This window comes from Lasioglossum baleicum, chromosome 3 (assembly GCF_051020765.1).
Source record: "Lasioglossum baleicum chromosome 3, iyLasBale1, whole genome shotgun sequence".
Lineage (NCBI taxonomy): Eukaryota > Metazoa > Arthropoda > Insecta > Hymenoptera > Halictidae > Lasioglossum > Lasioglossum baleicum.
In genome coordinates this window covers 5521328-5545177 of record NC_134931.1, presented here as the reverse complement: position 1 = coordinate 5545177, position 23850 = coordinate 5521328, and the positions used below count along the sequence as shown (strand labels likewise).

Genomic DNA, 23850 nt, shown 5'->3' with positions numbered 1-23850 from the left:
TAATAACTCCTAAACAAAGCCGCAGTTGACATTGGTGCAAAGGAAAATGTCCCTTAGAATGGTCTCAGGAACCTCCCATTTCAAGGAACGACACTTGTTCTGGGACACCCTGTATAGATTATAGATGTTCAATAGTGTATGTATGTATATACTTAGTATGTGTACGTGCAAGTTTATATAATTAATATAGACTGATATAGACACTGACGATTCTCAACAATGTCTCTCATATTTCGAAATTACATTTCGATGCAAAGAATAATATGCTTACAAAAATTTGCTTCGCAAGGACGTCCTATTGCACCTTCTCTATGCAACATTGGCAATATTAAGGTTAGACTACTTCTTTTTAACTTACGAATTTAAGATGATAAAGAATTGAATTCGGATGTCATAAGTTTAAGCAAACTTTTTCATTACTTTTAAATGTATTATTTACGATATTATTGCATGTCAATAACAGAAGCATAACTTTTTTTTAGATAACCTTTTAGTATATTTTTAATGTAAGCAATTTTGTTACCCTAGAAACTGACTGGGACGTTACAAGTCAAATATGTACACACAAAGAATAATGATGAAACGGATGAAGTACATATATATTCAGGAAAATCGAAGGTGAATCTTCGTAATGTTAAAATTTTATCTTTAACAACTACATGCGCAACTGCAGCTATTCAGCCATCTATTTATATAAAATGTATGGAACTAGATCATCCAGAAGTATCATTGGGACTAATGTGTTTTATATCCCTTTATACTATGTGCACTCCATTATTGATACACTATATTATTGGAAAGAAATATGTAATTGATATGTATTATAATCCTGAGAAAAACAAATATACTGCAGAGATGTATAATGTACTCCTCAAACGACGAAAGGTATTTATAACACTTTTCTAAATTTTTTCTACCTGTCTAAGTTTCGTAAGAAGATACTCAGAAGGAATTCACAAAGAAACTGATTGGTCGGGTACATATAGTTGTGTCACACACATTCTTGCTATTCGCTGAAAAGATTACCATTACTACTTCACATGTAACCCGTTGTCCCAGATCTCTTCTCATGAGACACAGGCTATACTTAAATTTTATACTTTTGTAGTCAACATGTGTATGAAATGTTTCAGGTTGAATTTAGTGAGGATGACGTGGATGTGCCGGATGTAACTGGACCATTTACAACTTGTTACGTAAAAGGAAAACCACTGTTTTTTAATGAACCAGGATTTTCAGATCTTGTATATTACCATAAAATCATGGGAAATTATAAGCCAATAGATTTTCACTTAAGCCATGATGTAGAAAAAATTAGAACACTACCGAATGATCAAGGGAAGCAAAATTAATAATTTTAAGTTTGAACAATTTTATTTATTACACACCTTCCGAATTTAAAACTATACTTTAATACATTACTTAAAATCTATTATAAGTTTCTAGGTACAAAATATATACAATACATTGTTATGTCGACATTGTGGACTGAAAAAATACAGTACGCAATGATTACAACACAAAATGGATGAATTGTGTAATGTGTAAACATTACCTTTTTAGGTATCATTATACATATTTCCCAAATTGTGTATTGTGTTGGTATGAAAAGTTCTCTAGGTTGTATGTAAAGCTTTGCCTCGAATAAATTTAAAAACGATACTTCCGAATTTAATTCAATCATTAACTATAATAATTAGTTAAACAATTGGTCGAGGATCGTTTAATTTAATTCTCTACTTTCTATAAATACTAAAATACCTTTTCTACCAACATAACGCAATCTGAAAAAGAAGTATGTCATGAACAATTTCAAGAAAATAATAAATCTATAAATGCAATTGGGTAACCTAAGTTAGCCAATTAGAGAGTCAAGTTGTCTCCTTAACAGTCTCAAGATATACTAACAGTTTTAAAAACAATATAACGCAATTTGATAACCGTAAAAGAGTGGCGAATACGTTACGAGAGAGATCACAGATTATAGTCGTTACCTTCGACATAATTCCAAATATGCACGCACGCACTGACAGGCACGCTATTCGAACACGATCGATTACTGTACACATTGTCACATCTACAAGTGCATTATTGGAAGTAGATTGAGTGGCCAAATCAAGTACTATCGATCCTACGTTTTGGTGAGTGAGTATTCGGTTTCATAGAAGCCATTCTGAAAACTCATCATTGACGATATATTCCCAACCGAACTATCATAAAAGTGATTAGAGTGAATTTAATCTCCTATTTAAAATTTACGAATAGCTAGACAAATCAGAAGATCCTAAATTGATAACTTCAGTCGCAATGAAATTAGCATCTTCGATATTCTTTTTTTCAGTATACATACATGCTCATGCTGAATATTGTGAAGGGTATCTTCTAGATCCAGATGAAAATGTGAAGCTCGTCGATGCCTCAGGCCTAGACGATGTCTTTGGGACGTTGCAGGATCGATGTTAAGTTTAGCATTCATCTTAATTTGAACCGAAGTAGCTGTATCGTGTTTTTTAAGTAAAATTTAGATGTCAAAGAATGAACACTTTCGTGTTTTGTTCGGGACAGTAGAGATTGAAAATGAGCAAAATCGTATGAGCAGTTACGCAAAGCCAGCCAATCAGTCACTATTCACTAAGCCGGGAGTAAATCGAAGTCATCCGAAACATGAACCATCGGTACATGCATGTCTTCTATTTGTGGTGTTGCTTTGAATTCACATAGTCCAACTTCCTTCAGCTTCCATTCCCAATCCATTCTTTGTACTGCGTGCAACGATTCGGCTTCGTTATGATGTCTAAGTAACATAGCTTCCTGAAATGACATTCCATTGTAATTTGTAGCCGTCTTGTTCAAATTTTGATGTATGACGCCATTTTAAACTGACAGGCACGAATTGCTTATCAGTTGGTTTTTACGTAATATATCTTAATCTAACCTGAATAATCAAGGACACTGTGCGAAATAACGAATGTCGACGCGATTAATCAGGTCACATTAAATATTTTAATCACTAATATTTTACCTTGATTTTTTCCCATTTATCATCCACATCTTGCAACCAACTCAAAAATAGTCTGCCATTGTATCGACTCCTCGCGTTTCTATCTTTCTCTTCTTGTTCAGGCGTGATAACATTATAGACCTCTTCATCTTTTAATATAGTACAAACAGAGAAAGGAAGAGACTGGTTGGCAAGAGCTCTGGCAGCTCTGCCGTGTACTCTAAGAATTTCTTGTTCCACTGACAAAACTAATTTCTCCTTTTCAACAACATGTTGCATTCTAAGTCGATATCTTTCTTTTTCTTGTTCGACATATAAATCTTTCATGGCCCCTTGTAATCCGACCGGGGGATTAACGTTCGGCTCTTTATTCGCATTCCCGGCTAACACATATGTACAACGATTCATTAAATAGTCTTTAAAACCCTGAGGTGGTTTTGGTTGGACTGGAAAAAGGCCCTTTCTTCTTCGCTCGATCTAAAATAAGAAAATTTATTATTGCTCCACAATATATAAATAAATAAATGAAGTCAGCATTGAATTCGTGAAAATCATACCTGTTTCCGAATGTTAAGAAACAATTGATAACAATTGGTGATAGGCTGATCGTGCGGATGTACTTCTGGACCCGCATTAGTAGTTTCAGAAGTTTCATTGGACGCAGCAGTAGCGGCTTGCTGTGCTTCTTTATTAGGTTTCATTTTCCTTTTTCTGGGATGAAGCTCAACAGGTGGTGCCGGGGTACCTACATTCGACGTTGTTGACGAAGTGGTTGTAGACGTGCTTTCCGAACTCTCTACATTGCTATCCTTTTGACTTTTCCCGCTAGTATCAGCATTCTTTTCGGACTTCTCCATCATGGTATTGGTTTTTAAACTAGTACTATTATTCGAGGTTTCCACTGCACTAGACTTGTTAGATTCAGTACCAGCTGCTTCAGGCGTTGGCGAATGATGCCGTTGTTGCGGCGATGAGTTATTCGAACGATCCGTCGAAACAGTTGCAGGTAGGGGGGACGAATTAGGATAGTTTCCGCTACCGGTGGAGGCAGATGTTTCTTTCAAGGTTGACGAGCCATTACTACCATTGCTAGATCTATGCGAACTTCTAAGCACTCTCTGATGATGCGTCGATCTTTCCTCTCCGTGCAAAGCTCCGCTGAAATCTTTTTTGTCCTCGTTTTTCGTACTATTTCCACTTTCCGTAGGACTCGTTGTGCCACTCGCAGACTGATTCTGATCTTTATCCGTGGAATCGTTGCTGTTCGAACTTGCCACTACGTACGGCAGCTGGTGACTTCTGTTGGACGTGTTTTTCCCATTTCTGTTCCCCTGTTCTTGTTCGGACGTACTACTCTGTGGGATGACTATCTTCAAAGGTGGTACTTTAGGTGCTGAAGTGGAGTCAGAACCTTTCGATCTATCGTCCTCGCCATCAGACTCGGGCGGTGCCGGGGTGGTTGTTTTAGTGTTCGTTGTTGAACCAGAAGGATTCGAAGGCTTTGGACTACTCGCCATCGAAGCGGTACTGGGACTTTTCCTGTCTGCACTAATGGAAGTTGTGTTCTGATTGCTCTTACCAGAAGTTGCTCCAGACCCCTGTTTACCGGATTTTGTGCACTGAAACGAGGAATAGAACTGTTATAGTTATTACAGTTTAGTATCCTATTTCCTACAGCAACATTTCTCAACCTATAAACCGCGATATTGATGATTGCTGTTACTCTATACCAAATCAAAGAAATTGGTTTCACTTTGAATTCCTGAATTGTGTTTTTCAGAGTGATCTTCCCGTACATATTTTTTCCAAATAAAAAACTTCAAAAATTTAATTTTGGCCACGAGAAACGGGTTTACAGCCCACTGTGCTGTAGTGCCATTACAAGCAAGTGTGTTGAATAATGACATTGATAAACAATGCTGCCCTATAGTGAATGATGCATACTTTTTCCCCTGAATTAGCAGTATTCCTGCCAGTGCTTTGCCTTCCAGTTGTTGTGTTTTTCAAGTTCTCTTTCACAGGCTCCGAGTCCTTGCGTTTCTTTCTGCGGTTCTCTTCGTCCTGTTCCTCGACATTGTCGCCCTCAAAGGCACGCTTGGACGAAGGTGACGCCGAAACAGTGGCAGCATCGTCAGCAGGACTCGACGTCGTTGTTGTCTCGCCGGAAGATGTCGTCGGGCCACCGGTGGTAGAGGCATTGTTACTCCCGCTTTGGCTTCCCTGACCGCTGGCAGACTTGCTGCCATCTTTATCCTTCTCAGGATTAGGATTCGGCGAAGAGCTCGCACCTCGCACAGGTGTCGGTTCCTTTGAGCTTTTGAATTCATAGACGTCGCCACTGTCGTTCGCTGCTGATGATGTGTTCCCAGACGTGCTTGAGCCCGACACAGCATTCACGGTCCCCGACGAGACATTTGACGTCTTCATTGAAGTTTCCATCTGACCTTGATTCTGCAATTATCAATGTTTGATGTTATAATCGTTAAATACAAACAAATTTAGTAATGCAAATGAAATTTTTAATAATGATAATTTTTAATAGCGTCCTAGAGTCGTCATTCGAGTTCTGAGCGGGGTTGCCATATTTTGCGGGTACAGGGAACCCAGCCCCTTACCGCTGCGCCCCTCGCCCAGTTGAGCGGCGGAGCTGACGCGTGCCGTACGCGTCAGAGTGGGAAGAGTGCAAAGACGGGCTCCGCCGCGCAGCTGGGCGAGGGGCGCAGCGGTAAGGGGCTGGGTTCCCTGTACCCGCAAAATATGGCAACCTTGGTTCTGAGGGTTAATCATTGCATAGAGAAATATGATGATGCAACTTTGAAAATATGTAGAGGATATACAGGATGGAGACTGGTATTCTAAAAATCATTTTCACCATTCTACAAAATTGCACCTACACATTTTTTCCATAAATGCATAAAATTCGCAGTTTAAATATGACGAAAGAATACCTGTGCGTTCATGCTGCCCTGACGGGAGTTAGCAGTGCTCCCTCCTTTCTTTTCATCCCTTGCTCCTCGCACCTGGTTGAGTCGAAGCGTCACCCTCGGCGAGCTTCCAGACTGCCCGGTTCCCGATCTGTCAACTGCGGGGAACAAAACACTAGTTAATTGCGAGAACAACGACCGAATGCCGGGGAACGAGATTCCACGGAACCAGTGTACTCCTCCGGCACACAGTAGTGAGACAGAGGACGAAAGAGCCGACAAGAAAGAGAAAGAGTGATTAGAGGAGGGGGGGAGGGCATATTCGAAGAGGGGAGGACAAAGAAAGATTCGCAAGGGAATGAGCCGCTGGTTGCGATCATCGGCGGTATAGTCTTTAATCACGAGGTTTCTGGGAGAACAAGTTCCCCGGGTAGCTCGACGAAGAAGCGAGAACCCTGAATCGCAATCGATACTTTTACTGGTCTTTTGTTGGCCGATCGCATTACAGGAAACCGTGTCATTAAACTCTTTATTCGAGTCGCTACAATGTGCCGCTACCTGACTGCCACTTGTCGATTGAAAGCATAGCCACCCGGTCGCATAAACGTATTGCTTACCGGTGTTATTACCTTATTGTTACTACGAAATAATTTATGAGCAAGTATGTAAGAGTTCCCAAACTTGTTTATCCCACCACATAATTTTCGGAGAAACATTATTCAAGGCTCCTTTGGAAATTTACATTTGTTAAACAGACGGATGCAGTAACAATGTTTCGTTCTTTTACGTATGTATCTATATTCCTGTGTACGCGTGAACGAGGCAAACGTCTTTTTAAGTAAAAGCCTCCCTAATTTTTAAAAAATGAGATTAAAATGTTGATTGGTGAGAGGATTAAAATTAAAAGTGACCACGAACGCCTAAAACCGGGCGATCTAATAATATGAACGATGTAAAATGACAGTGAGCAAGTATATTCTTGTAAATATGTAGCATTATTATGCGTCTACACGTATACGTGAATCCTTTGAGTGTACAGAAATAGCCCAAGGGGCGATGACATGGATGACAGATTGTAAAACATGTCACAAGATGTGGGCAGTTATTCGACAAACTAGCAGCCACCGCCCACCGCCTTGCATCTGGGCATGAAACCCACAACAAGGCAGCCCGAAAAGGACCTAACCCAGACCCAAGGAGATCGTGCGACAAGCAGACCTGTTTTAACCACTATGTTGCAGCGTTGCATCTTGAGATTTATGGTACATGAATGGTTATCGAGCTTTAAAAACGGAGCGTCAAGAAATACATGTGTCGGCCAAATCGTGCAATAATAAAGCGATTTGTAGGATTCGAGTCACACAAATATTGAAGGCACGATTGTTCGAAATTCAGAATAGAATTTAGTAAAACTTCAATGTTTGCAATACACGTTTGAAACGGTCTATTAATATGTGAATGAATTTGTGACTTGGACAGCTCACTCCGAGAGATTCTAAGATATCGTGCAATATTGAAAGCGGAGGTTGACGCAAGCTCTGCTCGATCAATATGTAATTGAATCTCTGAGTTAACACAACGTCACTGTAATTACAGAATTCAAATCAATACGTGGTTGAACCGTACACACGTCAATGAGACCTCGTGTAACACGTGCTATAAAATCGTTTTTAGTTGGTCATTGATCATAATGCCTTCTCCCTCTCTCTCTCTCTCTGTGTTCAATCCACTTCGCAATAGAAGGAATCGTGCCAATGGAACTTGGCGCTCTCGGATATTGTGGCCGAAAATACATCAACTCAGTCAATGAATTCATAGTTGTGTACAGGCTCATGCACAATATTAGCGAATTACCCTTAGTAAGTATAGAGACGAGTATGTAATATGTTTTAGAAATTTGTTCATGGATTGTGACTCTCTTCGTTAGATTTTCTGACATCGCATGAAAAACGGGTGAATACCCTGATAAGCGTAAGCAAACATTGATGCAGCTTTGATATTCTCTTAAAGAAGGAGCCTATGGTACTTAAACAGTAGCCTGCAACGTTGCAGTTTGCCATAGTTGTCTACGCTTCCCCTACACGGTTTATCCCGCTCCGGGCGTCTCGAATAATGTTGTAATTGCCTCTATGCCGTTACGTATGCTCTGTTTTCATTGCACATTCAGGATGTAACAGTAACTTCTTGCACTTCAATATCTTCTTGTAACAATACGAAACAACTATCATACACTAAACTAACATGTGTTAACAAGAACATGACCCAAAACCGCTTCGAGATAAGCGGTAGCTTCTTAAACTAGATGCTATTGATTCTCTACTGTGACAGAGTGCATCAGCATAGAGATGTATTAAATCGGTCATTTATAGCAGGTACAAAATAAATTACAAACATTCAGTTCTATAATTAACGCTCAAGGAACACATGTACCCATGATCACTTCGACGCGCGTGATTACCATAATGGTAGCCCTAAGGCGCTAACTATGTACCATTCTCCGCAATAAAATGACTATAAATAATGTCTCAACTATCTAAATATCCGCGTGTCGTTCCTGTCGAAACGCAGATCATCGTCGCTGTTAATTACCACGGTCAACTACAAAGTGAGACATGATAGCTTCGTAAACTTGCGGCTTCTCCGGAGTGCGACTTTTGCTTTCGATTTCGGTCAACTGCATATGTATATTCATGGTCGAAATCCACAGTGATCTTCTTGCGCTAAGGACTACGGAATCACTAGCCGAGTGACGTTTACATGCACTGTGATACTCAATACATAGTCAGTTTACGGCCAACAATCTCCTCGAGTTCGTTTAATTTTAACTATCTATGCAACGCTAATTATACATATAGTTGAATATTCCATATTTTCCTTTCCGTCAGTATATACACATATTTACACTTTTATCTGTCGTACGGCGAATAGTAACTATTCTTATGACCATTATTGCTGCTTACTTTGTAAGAGTTTTTTCAACGTTAAGTAAGATTGATCGTTTGTAGAACTATTTATAAGTGAAGGTCGTTAATAAATATTCTTTTTGTTGATACTATCATCCGTAATACCAACGTGCCAAGCATAATTCTATTTCTAAGAAAAGAGCACATATTTGCGGAACATTCTTTTCAGAAAACGACGAGCAAACATAACGGTGTGCTCATAGAGGCAGGGGGAATTCCGAGAACTACTGATTTAATATAGCGTTGTAGAATTAGGAGAGCACGGTTAATGCAAATGAGAAATTGTCGAGGTTGTGAGATAGTTCGAAAAATAAAATTTAAAATTGAATGTGTAATTCAACAACATCTGTAGCCGACGCGAATCAGATAAGTGTTAAAAGAAAATGATTATCATGATCGCGTTACTCAACGAAAGTAGAGCTGTTGATTTATGAGGTGTCCGGGTAGACGAGATAAATGAGACTCTTTTTTTGTGAGCCAACCACGTTTCAGTTATTTTCAACCAAATCAGCGGAAGAACTTAAAACTATAAAACATGATAATATTGTTTACATTTTACAGAAACGACTAACGTCATTTGATAACAATAAGAAAACGCAAACACTTAACGCGTTCTAGTACCTATGATACTGTTCATTGTTCTATTTTTCATATAATACAAGATTGCCATCTTGAAACGACTATGAAAAAATAACAACCGATGAAAATTGTACGAATAAGTGTTTACAAAAAGATATGTATAACGAGGCGAAACCGATACCTTACAATCCTGCACGATCCAAGTATATATAATTGGCACACTGCGAAACGGGGGAGAAATCAAATATTGAAGATAGATAAGATATTTAGAAATGCGCTTTCAGTATTATTAATATGTATTTGTGGGCACACGGAGAACTGATATACATAGGAGTTTTATCGCGACAGTTATTTATCTGTACAAGTTACAGTCTGTCCTTTCTCCGAATGTCTTCGCGATAGAATGAGAAACGCAGATTAGTTTGTTAAGTATATGTAACATATACATATGTATATAGACATATCTATGTCCCATAAGACCGGTTCCAAGAAGCGTGATAATTATCCGTGGTCCACGTAAAGGCAGCCACTTGAGTGCCACTTTTAGTTATGGCAATACAACAAATACGTTTCCAATTTGTTGAAAATGAATTTCCTACGACAGTTCGAGGAGCGAAGGTCACTCAAGGTCAACTATTAACGTTACCAGAATATGCAGACAAACATTTTTTGCAAATATCTGCATCGTACAAGAATATAATACAAATTCAAAATTGACGAGTGAACTTGAAAATTTATGAACAGTGCCATTCTAGTTGTATACAAAATATTTTTCACGTCACAACTAAAGAAGATATTTAGGTGGACTACCCTGTAGATTCGCATATGTATACGAATATTCTACGAATAAAAATAAAATAAAAAGATAATTAGAAAATTATACGAAATAACAATGGACTGATTTCTGTTCGATACACTATAGGACTTGTAATATTCGCTAACGTTAATACCATTTAAACATAGGTCTGACAACGTGACAACTATCAAATAGATAGTGTATGTTTTATTCAATATTTTAGAGGCTATGTTTAGATAGTATTTTTTTTCTTTTGCTCGTAGAAAATGCTGACACAGTTCTGTGGAAAAATGATGCAAGTGAACAACCGTTTTACTTTGCTGCAGAAATTCAAACCGAAACCGTTTCAGTATTTTTTTCCATTCCTGACCTTTCAAAACAAGAATCGACATCGCGTGTCTTCACGACTCGCTCCAAAAGATAACATTCCTTCGGCCGATTATGACACGCTTTATCGGGTTCTGTTTGCGAAAGAAGTTCGTTAACTTGCCCCAGCTCGCGACAAACATAATTCTACATGCGATGTCATGTGGGTCATGACTGGTACGGTTCACAGTCGTCGGTAAACGTGTGCGACATATGTATCTCGCGATTGATCGTTTCAAAATAAAGGAGATTCTGTCAACGATCAACTGTAAACATCGTTCGAAATAGAAAATCAAATGTTTTCGAAGCTAATTATCAACGTCATCGTCATCGGTGGCAAACACTCTATGAATGCCATTAAGTTCGCGATAAACAGCCCTCCTCGATGGTCGTCCGCTAAATGAAGTGCCGATTTAAATCTAGCAATCTGACGCCACAGCTAAGAGATACGCGTTAAATCAAAGTATCAAGGTCAAGTCCCGATATTACTTTCAAATGTGTCATCGTTTTCCGGAGCTGTCGCGTGATTTATATTACGAGGAATTAGCATATCACGCGAGCTGAAAGTGTAAAAGATTTCGTTACATTGAAGGCGAGCACAGGACACGTTGTATCGTGTTTCTAACGAGTTCCGCGAAATGCGCCAGACATAGTACGCAACCGGTTTTAATCTCGCTAGGCATGTTTTTAATTGCCGCCGTTAAATAATTCACAGGTCCTCCATTTAATTACGAGCTGACTCGCGATTAATACCCGCTGTCAACGGCGATCCAGAATGACTCCGATATCGTTCGCACGATTTATTTGCAAACGTATCTTGTATCTTATAGTCTGACACGTTCTGTGTGTGCATTTTGAGAGAGCGAAGAAAAACAGGTGCAAAGGCGATAATGACACACCAAACTTGCAAAATAGCACAGAGGTGGTTGCAGCAACTGCAACATAAACCCCTTTCGGAGGTGCGATCACCCTAGTGGTGTCGATGGACGCAGCCTGTGAGCGCAAACGTGTCCAATGTACATACATACATACTTGCCAGCCAGCGTGCTCCCTCTCTCATTCTTTCTTTCACTCGCTCGCTCTGCGCCATCTCGGTCTTTGTTTGTCCCAACTCTCTCGCGCTGGTTTCTCGCTCACCTCTGCAAAAGTCTGCCTTTGTCCCACTCCTTCGGGCAGCGAAAACCAGAAGATGTGTTCCAAGGTTCGACACTCCCCTTTCGACGACGCCGTTGTTCCTCGAGCAAGGATCGCCAAACGCGCCGAGGCGAGTATGTACCGAAACGACGGCGGACCGAAGACAACAATTACGCGTTGAACATGAGTCGACACGTCCACGTCGGAGTAGCGTTGAAACACGCGCCAAGCCACGTGGTCGTCAGTGCTCGACTAGCAAACGGTACTTTTGGGTCATCCGATAGCAGCGGGGATCCGCAGCAACGAGAAGGAACGTGGTCAACCCCGCGGGCATACCTGTTTGCTCGCCAGTTAGACTAAACACTGGGATAACAATATCGCGGGACCCAGTTCGCGGACAGAAATGCCTCTACCGATGTATCACCGTCGAGGATGCGAGAGTACAACGACGAACAGGCAACCGAGTTCAGTAGCCGCGGCAGCAGCGTGTGTACACTACTGCTGCCCGCAGTGGCCCGCACGGCTCCCACACAACACGCCAGACCGAAGACACTAGCTGCTAAGACAGAGAGGAACTGACTCGCGACTGTGTCGCCGCGTCTCCGTCTCAGCCAACTTCTACCAGGCGGGGCATACTGCATCGCGTATACGATACCGACGCGTCACTACTCGGGAATGTCACGTCTAATTAAGTACTGCCTTCACATCGGTCGCTATTATTACCGATCGGTGGTGACTACACGATCCTCCGTATCCACACTGTGCACAAACTGCACGGCTCTTTTTTCGAAAATCCCTTAAGGGGGCAGTCTCGTGCGAGACGCTGCAAAACTTTATTTTCATCAGCTTTTTCAAATTCACGATACGTTTGACGTTAGCATTTTCGTTTTGCAATGGATTTAACCACTCCTTCGTTATACAGAACAATTTTTTGTACAGTTTTAATTGATTGTTTCTTGGTTCTATCTTTTCTACAATAAACACATAGTTAGCCTTCATCTGGGGTGTAATTACCCCCCATGCATTCTCAGTGCGAAATGTGAAGAAACAGCACGTGCGCTACTCTGTCGTTATTCTGAAATCGTTATAACATTGCCACTTGAGTGACTTCAAACATAAAATTTTGGAAAAGTATTTTTAAGATTCTATACTTTTGAAAGATACAATTAGAAGAATCGATTTTTTACCGAGTCTACATAAGACTGTCCCCTTAAGACGGGAAAAATTGTCGCATCTTTTTTCAAAAAGCAAACCATGAGAAGTAATGTAAGAAAGTATTTTTATTAGAAAGTTTTTCTAGACGTAACGACCCATCGTTACGCCCATTATTACAGCAAACCTAATTTTATTGCATTCTGGACGAGATTCTTGCTCGTCATAGCTTCCTGATAGACAGAATGATGTAGATTAAGATAACGATAATTTTAATAACAGTCAATGAATTTCTTCTATTGAGTGTCTATATATAATCTACACATATCCATATTTATTCATTTTTATAATTATAATTCATGGTATGTATACCGTTCCATTTGATTCTTCTTGTGATACATATTTTTTACGATTTTTTTTACTAGTGATGACGTGCAAAATCACTAACAGTGATTTATCACAGTGATCGCAGAATCACAATTGAATTAATTCTTTTTTTAAATACATCAATTAGCTTGCATAAAAATATCTGCATACATATAAAGTAAATTTAAAATTATGTTACGTTTTCTGTATATAACGTAAACTTACTTCATTTAATGATAAAAATAAAAAATATCCAATTTCATTTTTCCGTACATTATTTCAGTATTTAGAAAAGAAAGAAATTAATTCTTCCTCTCGATTTCGAAATTGTAATACTTATGTAAATAGTATAAAAGTGCAGACAACTTCTTTCATGTTTACGTATGTATATGTTATGTTTTACAGAATACCAATGTATTACTTAACAATTATAGGAAATGCAAATGATAGTTTGAGGAATGTCTTACAAATTAATAAATTTGATAAAAATGCGATGTAACTCGCAATTTTGTTAATATAAAAGATACAGGTTATGCTCCGAGACTTGCGCGAAGAACACTGTGAATAATCACCGTGATTGGGAACGAACGTGATAGAATCACGAGAGATCCAACAGTAGCAGTTCACGCCGTCCCTACTGTTTACACACTTGGTGTATATGTATTTATAATAAATAATTACCAGTTACTGCTAATATTTAACAGTTACCGTTACTGTATTTTCCTCATCTACATTAACTTTGTCATACATACTATAGGTGTTGTTCAGTTTTTTCTTTGACATAATTATCAAATTGGTAAACTGGTTGCTAAAAAAAGCTATCGTGTCGGTAACTGTACTTCCAACTGGTCGGTAAAAAGATAAAACCACACACGAAGGATAAGCACAAACTAATTGCAAAGTAGATCGGACATCATATAGAATTACAAACGGATTAGAGTCCAGACATCGCACGAGACTTCGTGTCGCCAGGGATCTATAACACCGACATAGCAAAATGGTACCGATTTTAACGACCTTAAAATGTGAGTTGCTTTCAATGTTGGAAACTTTGTCAGATAATAAAGAAACGGTATTGGCTTTTCACAGTATCGCTAACCTGACTCGTTATAATATGAGAAGGGGTTAATATTTTCATTTGAGGCTCGGATAAAAATCTGTAAAATCAGTATTGTAATTTCTGTCAATTACAATTTTCTTAGAAATTTTTTACACGTTATGTGGCAAATTAATCATTGCGAGGTCTTAAAGGAAGCTCAAGTGGTCCGATCTACTTTCAAAGAAGTTACTCCATTTTAAGGGGTGTAGGGGGACTTTTTTGATGGAGTATGTGAAAATGAAAAAATCCCGTGTCAATTAATTTTTTTAGAGTAATGCACGTCCGCTGCTCGTCATCTAAACATAGTCAGCTGAGCGTTCAACCACTCGTATTTATGTGCGCACACAGTCGAAAACAGAGGCCGACGCACGCGAGCCAGACCTTCTCCTTGAACAGTCGACTTGTAAGTTTTTGTAGTGCTTACTCACTTTTCAAACACGGTACAGTATTTACACGTACGAGCTGTTCTAAACACAACAATTACAACTGGAAACACACGTCTGTTCCCTTCAAGAACTTCGTAAACGAGCTACAGTTTGATGCTCACCAGCTCAATATTGTGTAAAGTTTTCAAGACATGAGCGTCAAAGTTCGTAGAAAATTTCCCACTGTAGAACCTTTGAATTTAGGTATACGTATAGTATAAGACTGGTACTTAATAGGAATTATACATATATGAAATTGCCAAACTACATACTTAAATAATGGGGATGATACTATATGAATGTTCCTTAAAAAATATTAATTTCATCGTTTTAAAATGGCCAACGCACGGGTTTACTCCAATAAAATCTACTGAGAATACATAATTCAGATAATGTTATCAATTCGAATTCTCGCAATTTGTAGTATTTACTGAAAAATCGTTGATGAAATACGAAACTCGCTTGGATGAGAACCGGATATTATTGAACATACAGACAAACCGCAACATGAGTATTTATATACTTACCTACAACACTTTTGTAATATCGTTTTCAGAATGTTATAAAAAAATGAGTGCTTGTAAATTCAACCACAGGTCTTATTATTATCTCAACTATGCTCAGTGTTTCCGTTTGATTCATTAGAAAAATATGCAATATATTTTCGAATATACTTTTCCAATGTTGCGTGTACTTATTTTTTTACAAACGTGCGTTAATATGTAATTTTTTGAAAGACTTCAAAAATACATCTAAACATTTAATTTAAAATATGAAGACACTTTTCGAAATTTTAGGATCATCGACATTTCGTTGAACTGTATATTTTCATCATAACCATGTAATCCCTTATTTTCAGTTAGTCTCGAGTACAAGAAATCAACAAAAGTAAATTTAATTAAATCGCTAAAAAGATCAGTTAACAAACGATTGAAATTATATCCATTAACTTCGATCATTTTGCGCATTTGTTGAAATGAACTTCTTTACCAATCTTTCTCTCGCAGTTGTTCTTTTAAATAATATTATTTTTTTAAATTATATTTTAATTAAAAAGGGATACTAAATACTTAATTAAAGGGACCGAGTCAGTCGAGACACCCTGTATAAATGCGTACATACAAACTCACCTTTATTTTGCGGTGGTGTCCTCCGCATCTCACAGGGGGCTCCACTGTCCTCAGCAACGTGCAGTGCAGCGGCTGGCGCACTTCCGGTCGTACGTTGCTGCTGTTGTTGAAATTGAGAATGGTGATGTTGGTAAAGCTGCTGCTGCTGCGGTTGTTGTTGTTGTTGCTTCTCCTGTTCTTGTTGCTCGTTTGACGGCGTTGTTGCGCTTGTTTCAACTGGAGAGCATGGGTTATCAGAAGTAAAGGTTGTACTCTCATCAGGTGAAGTCGCACTTGTGGTATCTGTGTTCACAAATAAAAACGGAGATAAAAACGTAGACAGGTGCTCCTGCGATTCACGTAAATAGATTCTCAAGAATCTCTCTCGCGAGGAAAACTAGAAAATAGTGAAAAAATGGCACAAGGAAAGAAAGTTCGGCCCAACATAGACGTGTCTGCTAACGATATAAATTGATTCGTTAAATATTCCTAGCAAACGAACATTTCCCTCACATTGTTTCAATATTTTCATTTTTACTCGACGGTCTGTAGAGTTTACGTACACTAAATGAACACGAGGGTCTCTGCAAGCCGTTAAACTCGCAAATAGAATGACACTTTCTGCACACTCCGGTCTCTGCGATATTTGACTAGTATCTGCACAGTTCTAAATAAATGTGCACATGTCAAGAAAACGGTTCGGGTTTTGCAGTACTTTTTCTCTCCCCTTTAGCAACGACGCTGTCTCCGCGAAGAGCGCACGAAAGGTTTGCTCAGAGTGACAATCAATTGGCAAGAACGAGCCTGGTCGTTTTCAAATTGAGAGACTGTTCACGGTACAGCGAGACTTTTGATGCTGCGTGATCTGATGAATGAGATATCATTGTTGTTGGGTGTCCTTTTAAAAAGCTCGACGCGTATCGATGGCACTGGGGTGTGTTCGTTTCGAAACTGATTCTCACGTGGCCGCGACCGTGTGCGGTATATATCCGATATGACTTTTGTTACGCGATATAAACAGGTTTCCTCTCGGTTTTCGTTTATTCGTTGCTTGTGCAGGGGCCAATTGTCACGCCGATCTTGACGATTCAAAGGCGGTTAGGGCGACATCTGTCGGTCCGCCGGGGGAAAGTCGGTACGCGTACGTGTTCGACGTGCACGCGAACACGGCCCCTCGCGAACTAGGGGCCATGTTGCGTCGCTATGTCGACGATTGGCTCCGCCTCTCCCCGCGCCGCCCCACCAACGGTGAGCCACGAACGTTCTCTCTCGCCAATCGGAACCAAGCTGATCCCGCCAACGACATTGTCGGTTGTGCGTTCTACAAGACGGTTCACGATACCCGTGGAGATGTGTACAGTCACACCGACACCACCGCGTAACCATGTGACCCGTGTGTGTGATCTCGGCGCGGCTGTGTTTTATTGCTATATCCTGTGCGCGCACATGTGTCGGTGGCAGCATTTCCTCACGTGCCGCTCCTGCGCTCAGCACACCAGTCGTATTATCGCTTACTTTTCGAGCGTGTTCGCGCGGCCTGTGCCAAATAGAGCTGTAGAAGAAGGGTACGAGCACTCACAAATGTAGCAAGCAGAAGCGCACCACGTTTCTGCACCATGTTTAATCCCTATTTTCGGATACGGCGATCTCTTATCCAGAAAAATTATTCCTGTTCACGTTTTCGCCTTATACCAATCGTTAACCGGAAACAAAATGATTTAAACATTGAGCCGCCCCTCGTATAACACGGTACATGGGCAACGAAGAAGTGCTGTGTTTTGCGAGTCTGCATAAAGGGCTAGCAGGAAACGGAGTTAGGTTCTACAAGCGAACCTGTTTCTTTTGTAACTCGCATTTTTAGTAAACTTTATGCTCCTTTCGTTAATCTCTTTCCCTACCTTTAACTCTGAGATATTTTTAGAGTCCATAGGAAAATTCTATAATCATCCTATACGTTGTTATTATTACTGTACTGAGTACTGCTTCCTAAATTTTTAAAATTTTTTACTGTTTCAAATTGTACATACTCAGTTTTATTATAAATGCGATCATTGTAACGAATTAAAATAATCGTGCACATGTTCTGAAAGCTGGAAAACCGAATACAAAGAAAGGCTATTGAAAGGGCTACAGGGCCGAGAAGACGAAACAGAGAGAACAAAGAAAACGAACTCTTGGAAAAGTGAAAACGCGATTCAGTAGAATACATACCGAACTATGATGAAGAGAAGACTGTTGCCCGGCCGACGTGTGGTTTACTAGCGAATACGAAAGGGACAAGATATACTCTCTGAACATTTACACACATGAAAAGTAACGTTTGCTTTAAAGACGATGGACTGTAATGATTGTCGCAGTCACCTTGTACCTTTTTTGTGGCAAACGTTTTTTGTTTGTCTGTTGACAGAGGCACGGACAAATCGTAGAGAGGCCTGAAATTCCTCAACAATAGGATTTTCACAATACCGACCCACTGCTATGTACTTCTCTTTCCGGTTTCTTAATCTCTTATCGTGCAGCGAGCATCAAAGCCTTGCCTGTTGCAGTTTTGTTAACGTTTCTTATCGATGGTACGTTTAACAAAAAAATATGTGTATCTATGTCACTGTTAACGGTTCTTCAAGCGGCGAGGATTTTTGAAAATACCGATATTATTTTTCTTGAAGAAGCAGATCGTGATATTTTGTTACTTATATCATACAATTATGTGTTTGCAACTGTATGAACGGTGATTTATTTTTTTAAGGAAAATGCCGGAAGTCATAATAGCTATCCAGTACACTCCTATGTTGTAAGTCTGAAGCAATAGAGGTGGGGTGTGCACCTATTATGACTTCAGGCGTCTTCTTCCGAAAAACAAATCAGAGATACACGAACCTGACGTTGCCATGTTAACAACATTAGTGCAAGAAGGTGTAAGTTATGTTTTATTGTCGTCGAAAATCGTACAAAAGACATGTTAACCATAAAGTTGAATAGGAAAGTCACGTGGTCTAGCAAATTCGTAGTGCATAGTCCTTACCACGAAGTTACGACATTCGTTGGTTTTCTTCCCGATCGATATCTCCTGTTAGTACATATAAGGGCAAAGATTGGACGTCGCATTCTCTGGTACAATCCCTTCATTTTTGTTACTCCAATTTTGCACGAAACCATTATATTTTGCTAATAGAATCCCTATTTATTAATATACGATAACGTGGTCTATATACGATACGTGAGACGGAAACGCACATTATTTAACGAAAGTGAGAACGCAAACAAAAGCTTAAAGTTCGGCGACTTTCGGTCTATTCGACGATTTTGGGAAATGATGTAATAATAGTGGGGTGAATGCTGTGTAGAATAAATGGTATTCTCATTTGCATAAGCAGCTCGTAGATGAAATAGTTTGAACATGGCATGACGATAAACAACGGACTCATCGTTTCTTCAGTGATCTATCCTCTTTAAGGACACGGGCGGCGCCCGATACTGCCGCCGCCTCCTCCCAGCAATTGGATAAAATTTTCATTCGCTTTAATTGTGTTATGTAGCACATTTAAACCGAAAGCGGTTATTTCCCAAATAATAGATAAATGCAATAAGTGCCACATAAAATTAAAAGATGTATAAAGTAGACTCAAAGATTCAAAATAAATTACAGAAATGCCCGGTTCCTGCACATGTAAATTTCCTGTAATATTCTCGGTGCTTTGACGAATTGAATAATGTCATTCGAAATCATGGAACATAGTGCTCAAAACGAATGGATAAAATCGTGAAATGTATTTGAACAATAGTGTGCACGTAAAAATGTAATTCATTTTTGTTATGGAATTAAATGTTAAATTGTTAAGTTTGTAAGATCTTTGGAGTGAAATAGAAAAAATGATTTCTGATAACGTGTACAGCATTAAATGCATGGGTATCCAACGCCCCCAGGCTTTAAAGGCTACTTCCTCAAGAATGTCTGGTACGGTGAACCGAACCTTCGCCTTTAAACCCGGGTTCGAAATTCTCTGTGGAAACATTAGATTTATCGTGGGCATTATCTTGCAGTTAAACGCAGGTGGAAATGATTGTTCACTCGGGAACGTTCCGGGGAAAATATAGTTATTTCTTGCACCGGTGCAATTTTGAAAAATGTCAATAAAATGTGAAATTCACAGTACGTGAGCAAACCAAATATATTTTTATAACGCCGCCGTGGAGATTAGCAGAGAGAGATCATTGAGATTTATAAATCTATCTTACTAGAACTGTTTTACTGAACTTGCTTGCTTTAAGAAAACACAGAAAGAAGAAGAAAGATATTTTTTAAAGATCTAGCCCTTCTTTTGGAATTTAAAAAAATATTATCTTTCTTTTCTGTCCAGATGAAAATTAAGACATACTTCAAGCACCCAGACACAATTTTCGAAAAGTTGCCTCGTATAAAGTTCAGGGCGGCAGAGTAGGATGCGTTCGCGAGTGTGAGAATTGCACACAAGTGAGGGGCGTTTCTATCGGGCACTCATTTGGCAGCTAATTATCGAATGATTACTATACTAGAATAAGACTCTCTCGTGAGAGAAACGTTATTGATTATTAGGCACATATATTCTTGTTATTAGACGAAGTGGTAATATCAATGAATTGTACCATAGAATTCTTAAAATACGGAAATCGTGGGTGTTAAGCTGTTACAACAAGTTATTACGATTCAATTTATCTGAAATTAATATACGACGAATTATAAACCAGGATATGTCGAGATACTTAAATCAACAAAAATGATTAATGAATTAGAAATGTTGAAGGGTGACTACAATTAGTTTTAGTACACGGTAAGTGTCCAATATTGGATGACTATAGATCCATTCAGTAATGGATTAATCGACATCTTGAAAAGGGAAACACATGGATCGAGGTATAACGTCTGCTACCCATAAATGTTAGAGAACGGGAATCGTATGTTTTAAGTTGTCAGCTGAAAAACTATGTGGAACGGTGCGGCCCTGTCTCAAGTATTGATCTGTACGAGAGTTGTCTGCTGCCCCTCCCCAGCCCAACGGTAGATGTTTCATCCCTTCGCTACCCCTGAACAACAAGGATGTCGTGCACCTGTGACTAGGATGCTGGTGAATACCCTATTAGACATCTTACGCAGATATTGTCTTCTTATAATAGGGATTCCGCATTCGTCACCCACGAGTCAACGATTTAGTCATCGGAATCACCAAAGTCCGAATCCACTTTCCTACATCGTGCACATCGAATAACATAAATTTCGGCAAAAATTGATGACCGATGTGGAAAAATCAGACTGAGAGGAAAAACGTCAGCCAAGCTGAATACGAACTGCTATCTTAAATTATGTATAACAATCGAAAAACTACACCATCGTCTGAGCAATATTTTAATTAAATTTCAAAGGTTAGCATATAAAAATACCGAGTCGCATTATTGCGAGAAAAAGTTGGCTCTGCATTTTCGGCCCTCGTAATTCAAAAAGTTTAAACAATATCAAGGAATTAAACAACGCTTGTTATTTAGGACATTGAGTTCTACAAGCCTATGTAGTTTTGCATAAATCTAAGACCGTGTGTATACAGTGTGGTGTGTGAGTACAGTTATCAAAATTACATAGATTTAGAAATCCTATTTTTTTAAATAAAATAAAACGGAAAATATGGGTTACTTACCGCTCGTTTCTTTAGCATTGAGATCATATCCGTTTACGAGCATCTGTCCAACGCGAAAATCTTCTTTGCGATTGATAGGCGTGTGGACCGTCGATTCTCCATTTTTGCTAGACCATCGTCCTTTCGATCCTCGTTGTTGCAACGTCGACGACCTTGAGGTAGAGCTGGACGTTGTATTTTCTGTTCGATTTCCACCTAAAAATTATACGTTGGCGATCATCAAAACAACTTTATATTAAATTATGTAATTCATAAGTGAATTTACTTTCAACTCGGGTTCCTACATCAATATTTCAGCTATACATATAATGTAAATGCTCTATATCTGCTAAAAAGGTCTAATATAAAATATATTTTCAGAAGTTATTCTTTAGACACGTACTACTAAACAGTTACCATTTGTTTATCCAAGCATAGAGATTTATTTGAAATTCAAATCGGAAATTCTTCAGAAAGAATAATGTAACGTATGGATTAAACTATGAGAGTGGGTGTTGGCATTAACGCCTTCTACTGTAAATTGCAGTTGTAACAAGTTACCGGCAATCGGTGTCGGTATCAAGATAATTTTCATGTAGCAGGATCTCGAGCGTACATTGATTATTGTACAAAATTGAGAAGTTAGCATGCGGGATAACACAGAGACTAACGTATTATAGTACTTCCAAAAGATTCTGCGTTCATCCGATACTACCCGAAGCGTTAATATTCGGCTAACAATAAAAAAAAAATTAATAACCGCACCTAATAATTAAACGTGTATATTGCATATCAATTTTCCAATTTTCTACATATACATCGTATCTAGAGAGTATATTATGATCGATATATGTATTTCCGGATTTTCTCTTTAAAAAAGAAATTGTGTGTTTACACTTTACACCGCTGCCCCTTTTTCCTTTATGAATATTGCCATAATCATTTAATGCTGCTTTTAAAACTAAAATTTTAAAATGTCACGGTTGTCTTATAATTTTTCTAGCGGCCGGAACTTAATTTTTGCAACCATAAACGTCGCCCGAATGCACATACACAAAAACGGTGCATTGCAATCGGGATTACGTTCGAGCTTACTTGATTAATTTAAATTTCCCTCCACGCTGCAATACCTAGGTGGCGTTCCTTAGAACTAAGCATGCTGGGCAATCACATAACACAAGCAAACTCTCGTCTGTGGCATATAACTAGCTTCGGGTATCGTGTTGCAGATTGTTCCGACAAAGCAATACAGCGGGAAACTACGGCTAATCAAGACATGGCAGTGTGGAGATTTGTGCAAGTGTGATTTGTTCGTGTATCGGGCTAGAAATGAATGAATGGGATCATTGAAGGCATGTAATCGAGTTGTTGAGCATATATCTGGGGACTAACCTACGTGCGATAGGTAGTATGTAATGTTATATCGCAGTGAATTTGACTGCCAGACACGTAAGTCTGTATACGCGTTGAATAAACACCATTGCAATATGTTGAAACTCTGTCCGACGCGACGATAGGAGACTAGATAGATGGGTAGGAGATGACACGGGGGATAAATATCGTTCGATAATCGATTAAGTGTTCGCGGGGTCTCGAGGGAAATAGTGCGAGTGTTTGTTTAAATGAAAGTGGCTGTCACACTCACCTGGTACGATTTCTTGTGAAGTCATTTGTAGAAGGAGCGCGAGTTGTTGACGCTCGGACATCCGCGCTGGGTAACCGCGGAAACGACTGTTACCGCCTGCGGGCATTCCGTCCTCATAACTCATGTAACTCGATCTCGAAAACGCACGTGAAGGATCGCGATTTACACTCGAATCGGAAGATCCAAACCGCGTGCGGTCGCGCGCCTTTATTCCTGGTCCCGCCGTGATTTGTCCACGAGCGAAGATAACCTAAAATCGCACGGTCGGTTCACGCCATTTTGACCTACCGAGCGGACACAGATACGTGAAACGACAGTCACGCAACACGTATGCAACCACACGCGCCAAAACTAAGCGCATCGGATGAACACTGTGAATTGTCGTTTCGTGATTTACACTGTTGTTTCCCGGGCCGATGATTTGATTTCACGTTCGCGGTATGTGTGTGCGTACACTTTCGAAAATGAGATTCGCGACACACGACTCGGAACACAGTGCGCAATATGACGCAACGTTTGTGTTGGTGTTAATAGTTGGTATCTCTGTCGATAGCGTGCATCGCGCCAATATTCAAATTAACGTAATTAAAACCATAATCCCGGTATAGTTCGTAGCTGCTCCAGCAAAAGTAAATGAACGAAAGGT

The 23850-nt window shown here is 39.4% G+C and overlaps 2 protein-coding genes across 3 annotated transcripts; one reads left to right on the top strand and one right to left on the bottom strand.

Moving 5' to 3' along the window:
- The first annotated feature begins 8 nt into the window (after nt 1-8).
- On the top strand, nt 9-1371 carry LOC143221946 (transmembrane protein 70 homolog, mitochondrial). The gene is made up of 3 exons (XM_076447633.1): nt 9-333; nt 529-885; nt 1134-1371. The coding sequence occupies exons 1-3, from the start codon at nt 220-222 to the stop codon at nt 1350-1352; spliced, it is 690 nt and encodes a 229-aa protein (XP_076303748.1). The 5' UTR covers nt 9-219; the 3' UTR covers nt 1353-1371.
- LOC143221937 (uncharacterized) lies at nt 1356-23697 on the bottom strand. Of its 2 annotated transcripts, XM_076447617.1 has the most exons (8): nt 23205-23697; nt 21581-21775; nt 15936-16217; nt 5950-6083; nt 4946-5452; nt 3559-4620; nt 3023-3478; nt 1356-2811 (listed from the first exon to the last, which is right to left on the bottom strand). In XM_076447617.1, exons 1-8 carry the CDS (start codon nt 23326-23328, stop codon nt 2632-2634), a joined length of 2940 nt encoding a protein of 979 aa, XP_076303732.1. In that variant the 5' UTR covers nt 23329-23697; the 3' UTR covers nt 1356-2631. The 2 variants fall into 2 exon arrangements, with proteins under 2 accessions (XP_076303732.1, XP_076303733.1); XM_076447618.1 differs by lacking the exons at nt 15936-16217; nt 21581-21775; nt 23205-23697 and adding an exon at nt 11662-15899.
- Nucleotides 23698-23850: the final 153 nt, after the last annotated feature.

Excerpts from the sequence above, each read along its gene's own strand:
- LOC143221946 (XM_076447633.1), top strand. The coding sequence starts at position 220 with ATGTCTCTCATATTTCGAAATTACATTTCGATGCAAAGAATAATATGC. Across the intron at positions 334-528 it reads GCAACATTGGCAATATTAAG|AAACTGACTGGGACGTTACA; the intron begins GTTAGACTACTT and ends TTGTTACCCTAG. Across the intron at positions 886-1,133 it reads TACTCCTCAAACGACGAAAG|GTTGAATTTAGTGAGGATGA; the intron begins GTATTTATAACA and ends GAAATGTTTCAG.
- LOC143221937 (XM_076447617.1), bottom strand. The coding sequence starts at position 23,328 with ATGAGTTATGAGGACGGAATGCCCGCAGGCGGTAACAGTCGTTTCCGC. Across the intron at positions 5,453-5,949 it reads AGGGCAGCATGAACGCACAG|AATCAAGGTCAGATGGAAAC; the intron begins GTATTCTTTCGT and ends TGATAATTGCAG. Across the intron at positions 4,621-4,945 it reads CTGCTAATTCAGGGGAAAAA|TGCACAAAATCCGGTAAACA; the intron begins GTATGCATCATT and ends TCCTCGTTTCAG.